At 49.2% G+C, this 10,375-nt stretch overlaps 1 protein-coding gene across 1 annotated transcript; it reads left to right on the top strand.

Moving 5' to 3' along the window:
• The first annotated feature begins 1,258 nt into the window (after nt 1–1,258).
• On the top strand, nt 1,259–10,173 carry TUBB1 (tubulin beta 1 class VI). Its single transcript, XM_049777034.1, is given in 14 exon segments — nt 1,259–1,335; nt 7,839–7,847; nt 7,991–8,035; nt 8,037–8,091; nt 8,356–8,385; nt 8,388–8,455; nt 8,458–8,467; nt 9,100–9,674; nt 9,677–9,739; nt 9,741–9,768; nt 9,771–9,805; nt 9,807–9,947; nt 9,950–10,004; nt 10,007–10,173. Coding segments are annotated over 14 exon segments (1,338 nt in total). The 5' UTR covers nt 1,259–1,278.
• The last annotated feature ends 202 nt before the right edge of the window (nt 10,174–10,375 follow it).

The raw sequence follows: 10,375 nt of genomic DNA, 5'->3' as shown, positions 1-10,375 counted from the left end.
TCACTCACCGCCAAGCTCTGACCAGTCCTTTCCACACATACTTCTGTCTCCAGCTGGGCCCTTGGGGGCTTGAGCTGTCTCTCAAAGGAGGAACACATGGCAAGTGGGAACATGCAGTGTGAGAACACATATGAGGAGGGGATGAAGCAGGGATGAGGCCATTGGCACAAATCTCGAGGTGCTGGGCTGGGGTGTAGGGCAGGCGGATACTCCAGTAAGGAAGACTCTGACTGGGTCTGGAGGGGTCTGAGGGGCACACGGAGGGGTCTGAGAGCTCATGGTCTAGACAAGCAGGCACAGGGGGCTGACAGGGTACGGGGCACCTTTCAAAGGACAGAAGTCAAGAAGGGGCAGACAGAGGGGCCTGGTGGGGAGCATGACCAGGGTCACCTGACTTTCTTAGGTCCCCGAAACAGGCTCTGAGACCCCAATACTCAGTTCACCTTTCCTGCGATGCTCAAAAAGGAAAGGTCAGGGACTGGAGCAATAGCATAGTGGTAAGGTGTTTGCCTTGCACTCGGCTAACCCAGGATGGACACGGGTTTGATCCCTGACATCCCATGTGGTCCCCCAGTCTGCTGGGGTGATTTCTGAGTGCAGAGCCAGGAGTAACCCCTGAATGCTTCGGGGTGTGGCCCAAAAACAAACAAATAAACAAACAACCAAAAAAGTAGAGGCAGGAGCCATACAGTAGATAGAGTGTTGTCTTGCACGTGGCCAACCTGGGTTTGGTCCCCAGCATCCCATGTGGTTCCCTGAGCACCAACAGGAATGACCCCTGAACAAAGAGTCAGGAGTAACCCCTGAGCACCACCGAGTATGACCCGAAACCAAAAACAACGAAAACAACACCAAAGGAAAGGCCACAATGAGACCCGAAGGGCACAAGAAGGAAAGACCCTGAGCATGACCCTCGCTTAGGTCAACAGCAGTTGAACTCTTGGGTACAGAGGATGCCAGGGCTGTTTCTTGGGGGGTATTGAGGAGTCATCCTGTGCTCCAGGTCACCCCTGGTTGACTTGAGAGAGGTGTCTGTGGGCTCTCAGCTCCACCCCCCCCCACATTGCTCACACCCGCAGATGGGAGGGTCCCCACCACAGGAAATGAACAGGCAGAGTCCACAGGGGGAAAGGGAGGAAATCTCTTGACCATGACCACAGAGGGGCTGGGGCGGGGCATACCCTGCTCAGCTGGGCTCTCAAAGGGACTTGGGGTACAGGGGCTCCAGAGGCCGAGGTGACAGCATCTCTTAGAAGGAGCACTCAGACGAGAGCAAGGATGAGGGAAATCGTCCACATTCAGATCGGCCAGTGTGGGAACCAGATTGGAGCCAAGGTGAGGAGACAAGACTAAGTGTTGCTGGCCCTGGGTCACTGTGGTTGCTAGGCAGAAAAGAGTCAGGGGACACATCAGCCTCATTGATTTTAGACACTTGCTTAACTGTGGGTTTATGAGTTATGCCCTTAGAAATAAAGGACCTAGGGGCCAGAGAGATAGCTTGGAGGTAGGGCATTTGCCTTGCATGCAGAAGGACGATGGTTTGAATCCTGGCATCCCATATGGTCCCTGGAGCCTGCCAGGAGCAATTTCTGAGCATAGAGCCAGGAGGAACCCCTGAGCGCTGCCGGGTGTGACAGAAAGAAAGAAAGAAAGAAAGAAAGAAAGAAAGAAAGAAAGAAAGAAAGAAAGAAAGAAAGAAAGAAAGAAAAAGAAAAAAGAAAGAAAGAGGAAAGAAAGAAAGAATAAAGAAAGAAAGAAAGAAAGAAAGAAGAAAGAAAGAAAGAAAGAAAGAAAGAAAGAAAAAGAAAAAAGAAAGAAAGAGGAAAGAAAGAAAGAATAAAGAAAGAAAGAAAGAAAGAAAGAAGAAAGAAAGAAAGAAAGAAAGAAAGAAAGAAAGAAAGAAAGAAGAAAGAAAGAAAAGAAAGAGAAAGAAAAAAGAAAGAAAGCAAGAAAGAGAGACAGAAAGAAAAAGAAAGAAAAAAGAAAGAAAGAAAGAAAGAAAGAAAGAAAGAAAAAGAAAGAGAGAATAAAGAAAAAAGAAAGAAAGAAGGAAAGAAAGAAAGAAAGAAGAAAGAAAGAAAGAAAGAACAAGAGAAAAAAGAAGAAAGAGAAAGAGAAAAAGAGAGAAAGAGAAAGAGTTGCCTTGCACGCTATCAACCTGGGTCGAACCCATGTTGGATCCCAGGCATCCCAGATGACCTCCTGAGCGTGCCAGGAGCAATTCTTGAATGTAGAGCCAGGAATAACTCCTGAGTGCTTCTGGATGTGGACCCAAAACCTAAATTAATAAAAAATAAATAAATAGGGGCCGGCAAGGTGGTGCTAAAGGTAAGGTGTCTGCCTTGCAAGTGCTAGCGTAGGTCAGACCGCAGTTCGATCCCCTGGCATTCCATATGGTCCCCCCAAGCCAGGGGCGATTTCTGAGTGCTTAGCCAGGAGTAACCCCTGAGCATCAAACGGGTGTGGCCTGAAAAACCAAAAAAAAAAAAAAAAAAAAGAAAAGAATAAAGGAACTAGGGGCCAGAGTGATAGCACAGTGGAGGGTGTTTGCCTCACAGACTGCTGACCCAGGACAGACCCGGGTTCAATCCCCGGCATCCCAAAAAGCAAAAACAAACAAAAACAAAATAAAGGAAGTAACTAGCCAAGGCTGAAAGAATTGCCATTTTTATTTTATTTTATTTTGGTTTTTGGGTCACATCCTGCAGCACTCAGGGGTTCCTCCTGGTTCTACACCCAGAAATCGCTCTTGGCAGGCTCAGGGGACCATATGGGATGCCAGAATTTTAATCACTATCCTTCTGTATGCAAGGCAAACACCTTACTTCCATGCTATCTCTCTGGCCCCTAAAGTGCTATTTGTCATCAGCCCCTTTGACTTTTTTGTTTGTTTGTTTGTTTGTTTGGGGGAGGCATCTGGCAGTGCTCAGGGGTTATTCCTGACTCTGGCAGGCTTAAGGGATTATATGGGAATCCAGGGATTGAACCTAGGTCCACTGCATGCAGACAAACACCCTTCCTTATTGTGCTAGAATTCTGGCTGCCCTACTTGAGTTTTTGGGTTTTTTTGTTTGTTTGTTTGTTTTGTTTTTGATTTTGATTTTGTTTTTTGGACAGGGGCATGTGGAGCTGGAGATTGATTTTTTTTTTTTGTGGGGCAGAGACCCATACCTGCCAATGCTCAGGGGTTACTCCTGGCTCTGCACTCAGAAATCACTCCTGGCAGGCTCCGGGGACCATATGGGATGCCCGGGATTGAACCTGGGTCTGTAAGGTGAACACCCTACTGTTGCACTCTCTCTCCAGCCCCAGGGAGCTGCTCCACACCGATGCTCTGGACCAATGAACTATCCCTCCCACCCCACCATTTTCCCTTTTTTGGTTTTGTTTTTTGAGCCACACCCAGCGATGCTCAGAGCTTATTTCTGGCAGGCTCTGGGATCTGTGTTTTGACCATCTTAACAGTAGACTTTTTTTTGGGGGGGGGAGTGTACACCCAGCAGTTCTCAGTGGTTACTCCTGGCTCCTGGCAGGCATAGGGGACCATATGGGATGCCAGGATTTGAACCACCGTCCATCTGGTTGGGCTGTGTGCAAGGCAAACGCCCTACTGCTGTGCTGTAAGGAGATCTCTCTGGAGAGATCTCTAGCCCCAACAGTAAACTTTTCTTATCGAAGTACAGTATCTTGTCTCAAAACGTTTTTCAAGGCTTTCTAGGAAAAAAAAATTTTTTTTTTTTGCTTTTGGTTTTGGGCCACACCCAGCAGTGTTCAAGGATTAATCCTATCTCTGTACTCAGGAATTGCTTCTGTTAGGGCTCAGGGGAACTATATGTGATGCTGGGGCTTGAACCCCGGTTGGTGTGTGCAAAGCAAGCACCCAACCCACTGTCCTATGGGGAGCAAGCTCCAGTCCATTGGGAAAATAGTTTTTTGGTTTTTTTTTTTTTTGCACCAAAAGGGAGTAACTATTTTGTTTATTTTTTCCATTGGGAAAATATTTTAACAAAATAATTTTTGTTTGTTTGTTTTGGGCCACACCTCGAGGTGCTCAGTGCTTACTCCTGGATCTGTGCTCAGAAATCGCCCCTGGCAGACTCAATGAACCATATGGAATGCAGGGAATTGAACTCGGGTCTTTCATGGGTTGTCAGCGTGCAAGGCATACTACTGCTGTGCTATCGTTCTGGCCCCCAACAAAATCATTTTCAAAAATTAAATTACCGTGAGAGATATATAAAGTTAAAAGGTTGTAGGGTTTTCAGTCATGTAATGTCCAATATCAATTTTTTCATCAGTGTTTGCCACTAAGAATATTTTATGTTTTTAGAAGCTTAAGCATATCTCTATTTAAGCACCATGATTACAAACATGCTTTTAGTTGGGGTTCAGTCATAAAAAAGAACACCCCCCTTCACCAGTGCGACTTTTGCACCACCATTGTCCCCATCTCCCCCCTCCCCTGCCTGTATTCGAGTCAGGCATTCTATTTCTCTCCTCACTACCATTGTCTGATAGCTATCAGAGTAGTTATTTCTCTAACTACACTCACCACTCTGTGAGAAGCTTCATACCATGGGTTGGTTCCTCTAGGCCTCATCTCTATTGTCTCTGGGTATTATTACAATAATGTGTTTTTGTTTTTTGGTTTTTGGGTCACACCTGAAGGCGCTCAGGGGTCACTCCTAGCTCTATGCTCAGAAATTGCTCCTGGCAAGCTCAGGGGACCATATGGGATGCCAGGATTCAAACCACCGACCTTCTGCATGAAAGGCAAACGCCTTACCTCCATGCTATCTCTCCAGCCCCTACAATAATGTCTTTAATTTTTCTTAAATCCCACAGATGAGTTAGACTGTGTCTGTCTCTCTCCCTCTGGCTTATTCCACTCAGCATCATAGTTTCCATGTCTGTCCATGTATAGATGAGAATACTTTATTTCACTGAGGATTCCTTCTCTGCTCTGTTGGTTATAAAGTAAAACTATGAAAATCTACTGTTAGGGCCAGAACCATAGTACAGTGGGGAGGGCATTTACCTTGCATGCAACCAATGTGGGTTTGATCCTCGGTATCCTATATGGTCCCTTCCATATGGTTCTTTTTAAGAAGTGATCCCTGAGAATAGAATCAAGAATAACCTTTGAGCACTACAAGATGTGGCCCACCCCCTAAAAAAAATCCCGAGAACAAAGCAAAACAAACAAACAAACAAATCTCACCCAAACCCTACTGGTTTATTTGGCAAACCAGAGAAAATTAAAGAGGTAATCCCAAATGAGGCTCTGCATCATAGCAGGATTAAAAGACGCATTCTCAAATATAATGATTTTTACACACACACCCCGCTGTGTCTTTGGAATGCACCGATTTAGTTGGCAAATTTATGGAATGAGAGACAGGCTCTGTTTCCAGACTGATACACAATGAGTGCAAAAGTGAGCACAATGAACCTGTTGCTGTTTGCACTTGTGAGAAATGTTTTTAGTCTTTGGGGAACTAGGACATACCTCAAGACACTTGCCTTGCATGCAGTTGGTCCTGACCGATCTCCTGCCCAGTTTGAACACTGTAGGAATGAGCCTGAGCACAGAGCCAGTAGTGAGCCCTGAGAACAGAATCACGAGTGAGTATTGAGTAGAGTCAGGAGTGATCCTTGAGGGGCCAGAGAGATAGCACAGTGGTAGGGCATTTGCCTTGTGTGCAGCCAGCCCAGGATGGACCTGCGTTCAATTCTTGGCATTCCATATGGTTCTGGAGGCTGCCAGGACCATTTTCTGAGTGCAGAGCCAGGAGTAATCCCTGAGTGCAGAGCCAGGAGTAATCCCTGAGTGCCACTGCCAAATGTAGCCCAAAAATTAAAAAAAAAAGGGGGGGGGCGCGGAGAGATAGCATGGAGGTAGAGCATTTGCCTTGCATGCAGAAAGGCGGTAGTTCGAATCCGGCATCCCATATGGTCCCCCGAGTTGCCAGAAGCAATATCTGAGCATAGGGCCAGGAGTAGCCCCTGAGTGCTGCCGGGTGTGACACAAAAACAAAAACAGAAACAAAATGGAGTGGTTTTTGAGCACAGAGTCAGTCAGTAGTGAGTCCTGAGCAAAGAGCCAGGAGTAGCCCATTGAGCACTATAGGAAAAAGACCTGAGGAAACTGCTAAGGACATGGTGGGGCCTGAAACTGAGACCTCCCAACCTTTGGGCCGCCCCCTCCTTTCCCACCTCTGGTACATAGCGACCCACGTTCCTCTGGCCACTCCCCAGCACAGGGGCACCTGGGAACCCAGCAGCCTTGTGCATGTGGTCAGGGAGAGCTTGGTCTCGCTGGCTGATCTGAAAACATGGCAGGACCGCCTGGTTGTGGACAGGGCTTCCCCCTCCCTCGCCCCCCCTCAACTGTACAGATAAGCCCTTTCTAACCAGACCTCAGAGATAAGAGGGGAGAGCAGGTCAGATAACAGCTCAGTGGCCTTGCACTATCGGGGCTGTGAGAAGTTCATTTGCCAGGTCACAAAACCTAAAATGTTTTAAATCTACCCTGATCACAGCTGGTAATTGATAGTAAATAATATTGATTTATATTAATAAATATATTTTCGGGACCCGAAGAGATAGCACAGCGGCGTTTGCCTTGCAAGCAGCCGATCCAGGATCAAAGGTGGTTGGTTCGAATCCTGGTGTCCTATATGGTCCCCCGTGCCTGCCAGGAGCTATTTCTGAGCAGACAGCCAGGAGTAACCCCTGAGCAACGCCGGATGTGGCCTAAAAACCCCTCCCAAAAATAAATATATTTACAATAATATAATAATACAATGAAGTCTTTATATATATATGTATATATATATCAGATAGGTACACCTACATATATATATACATATATATATATATATATATATTTTTTTTTTTTTGGTTTTTGAGCCACACCAGGTAGCGCTCAGAGGTTATTCCTGGCTCTGCACTCAGAAATAGCCCCTGGCAGGCTTGGGGGACCAGATGGGATGCTGGGGATCAAACCAGGGTCTGTCCTGGGTTGGCCGTGTGCAAGACAAACGCCCTACCATGGAGCCTTGTTTATAAGACCGTGGTCAGAGCCGAAAGGCCCTGAGACTGGAAATGGGTCTTTGGGGATTGGGACATCAACGAATCTTGTCCCACTGTGCTTTGCTATATGCTTCTTCATGGCAGCAAAAAGTGGCACATCCTATGCTTCCATGTCGTCAGCCTCTCAGAGATCTGCATTCACAAATCCTGTAGATGGGCTTCAGAATCTAGTCGTCTCTGAGTACTAAGACAATAAGGACTCTGCTCTTAGGTTGTGCCTAAGTTCATTCAAAATGCATGTTGCACCAAAGTGCATAGAGAAGACAGTAAAATAGGTCTCTAAAGTAAAACAAGATATTATTATGAAATCACTGAAGAATTGGGCCTCTTTCCATTTTAGGGGGTTCGCCCTCTGCCTGCCTAGCTTGCAGCACGGAACAGCAAAATTTGGAAATGCTGGGGCTATTGTAAAAAATTGTCCAGGGTCTGAGAGATAGCACAGGGGAAGGGTGTTTGCTTTGCACATGGCCGACCCAGGATGGACCCGGGTTCGATCCCCAGCATCCCATATGGTCCCATGAGCCTGCCAGGATTGATCTCTGAACACGGAGCCAGGAGTAACCTCTGAGCACTGCCGGGTGTGGCCCAAAAACCAAAAATAAATAAATAATAAAATAAAATAAAATAAAATTGTCCAGACAGTTTTTGACTTGGAGTGTGGTCTGTATGCCAGAAGATCAATATCAAATGTGGCTTGTGGAAGGAGTGGGGCCTGGTGTATGTCTCCTGGGCCTTCTGCATAGTGGTGGAGGGCAGGTGGCCCTGTAAGATGGAAACTTAGGGAGGGCTCCAGGGAGGTCTCAGGCTGGGTGTCTGCCTTCCCACACCCACCTGTTCTGACTTCCTGTCTTTTTGTGGGTTCTGTCCTACCCTGTTTTCATGTAGTTCTGGGGAGGTGATCGGCGAGGAGCACGGGATCAACGAACTGGGGAGCTACGGCGGGGGACTGTGCCCTGCAGCTGGAGCGGATCAGCGTGTACTACAATGAGGCCCATGGTAGGGGAAGCCTCAAAACGTGGCAGAGAGCTGAGTTTGCAGGGGGAGTCTGAGAAAGAAGCAAGAGCGAGTGGGGTTGATGTGTGTGGTTGTGAAATGACCTGGCACACCAACTTTAGGCATTTGGCAGGAAGTGGAGCCTGTCCCCAGCACCTCGAGGCCCTGACTGGGCCCCCACGCCCTTAGGGCACTGTGGGGACGGGGAGACTCTTGGGCTCATTGACAAAGGTTAGTTTGCCAACTTTTGCTGGTCTCCGTGCCCAGGTAAGAAGTATGTGCCTCGAGCAGTGCTAGTTACCTGGAACCCGGGACCATGGACAGCATCCGGTCCAGCAAGCTGGGAGCCCGCTTCCAACCTGATAGTGTTTTGTTCATGGTAAGTTTTGTTCTGGAAGGTTCCACCCATTAGCGAAGCTGGCTGCTAGCAGAGCTCTTGTCTCTGTAATTTCTTTCTTTGGGAGCCACAGAATGACGGTACTCAGAGGACCCTAAGTTTGGAATGTCAAGGATTGAACCCAAGTTGGCTATATGCAAGGCAAGTGTCGCTGTCCTCTGTAGAGAGTACAGAGGTTTTGGGTTTGGTTTTTGGGCCGACACCCGGCAGTGCTCAAGAGTTACTTCTGGCTCTGTGTTCAGAGATTACTCTTGGCAGGCTCAGGGAAATCACATGGGATGCTGGGAATCAAACCCAAGTTGGCCATAGTACGAAGCAAATGCCCTACCCGACTCACTGTGCTATCGCTCCAAGCCCAGGGATAGTTTTTTAGTTGAAGTCGACAGTCCCACCTGGTGCTCAGGGTGTTCACTCCTGGCAAGCTTGAGGGACCGCATATGGGATGCCGGGGAAGAAACCCAGGTTTGGCCGCATGTAAGATCCATGCCCTCTCCACGATGCTACTCGGTTCTCTGGCCTATGCATATTCTCTTTCTGGTCCTCTCTTCCCTTTAATTCCTCTACCCTGATGTCTTCTCCAATGGCATGACCCTGACTCCCTCCTTCCAACTCAGGAAACTCTGGTGCTGGCAACAACTGGGCCAAGGGCCACTACACGGAGGGTGCAGAGCTGGTGGACTCGGTCCTGGATGTGGTGCGGCGGGAGAGCGAGGCCTGCGACTGTCTGCAGGGCTTCCAGGTCGTGCACTCGCTGGGCGGTGGCACGGGTTCGGGCATGGGCACGCTGCTGATGAACAAGATCCGTGAAGAATACCCTGACCGCATCCTTAATTCCTTCAGTGTCATGCCCTCACCCAAGGTGTCCGACACAGTGGTGGAACCCTACAACGCCGTGTTGTCTCTGCACCAGCTCCTGGAGAATGCCGACGCCTGCTTCTGCATAGACAACGAGGCGCTCTACGACATCTGTTTCCGCACCCTCAAACTCAGCACACCCGCTTATGGCGACCTCAACCACCTGGTGTCGCTGGACCATGAGTGGCATCTCCACCGTCGCTGGCGCTTCCCAGGCCAACTCAACGCTGACCTGCGCAAGTTGGCTGTGAACATGGTCCCCTTCCCCAGATTGCATTTCTTCATGCCCTGCTTCGCACCCCTCACGGCACAGGGCAGCCAAGCCTTACCGTGCCCTCGTCGGTGGCCGAGCTCACCCAGCAGATGTTCGATGCCCGCAATGCCATGGCCGCCTGTGACTCCTCGCCGTGGCCGCTACCTGACTGTGGCCTCATCTTCCGTGGCCGCATGTCCATGAAGGAGGTGGGAACGAGCACTGCTGAGTGTGCAGACCCGCCACAGCAGCTGCTTCGTGGAGTGATCCCCAACAACGGTGAAGGTGGCCGTATGCGACATCCCACCCCGGGGCTTGCCCATGGCTGCCACCTTCATCGGCAATAACACGAGCCATACCAGGAGCTGTTCTCCCGTGTCTCCGAGCAGTTCTCAGCCATGTTCAAGAGAAGGCCTTTGTGCACTGGTACAACGGGCGAGGGATGGATGTGGGCGAGTTCGTGGAAGCCGAAGGCAACATCCATGACCTGGTGTCCGAGTACCAACAGTTCCAAGATGCCAGAGCTGTGCTGGATGAGCCTGGAGAGGCGTTGGGGGGGATGCAGAGCTTGGAATCTTGAGGGGAGCAAGGGACAGTGGGGGGCAGTGGGGTCACTCACATATGCTTCTGAGCTGTGGTCGCCTCTGCCCGGTTGGCACTGCAGCTCTGCGGGGCATTAAGCTTTTGTGGGCACTCATGGGCACACCTGCCTTCTTCCTCACTCTTTGCACAAGATGGGATGGCCTCTTGGGGACAGTGGGGGGTGGGGAGTCAGGGGTCTG

The sequence above is a fragment of the Suncus etruscus genome, chromosome 7, assembly GCF_024139225.1.
Source record: "Suncus etruscus isolate mSunEtr1 chromosome 7, mSunEtr1.pri.cur, whole genome shotgun sequence".
In the NCBI taxonomy this organism is placed as follows: domain Eukaryota; kingdom Metazoa; phylum Chordata; class Mammalia; order Eulipotyphla; family Soricidae; genus Suncus; species Suncus etruscus.
This window is presented reverse-complemented; position numbering and strand designations above follow the sequence as displayed.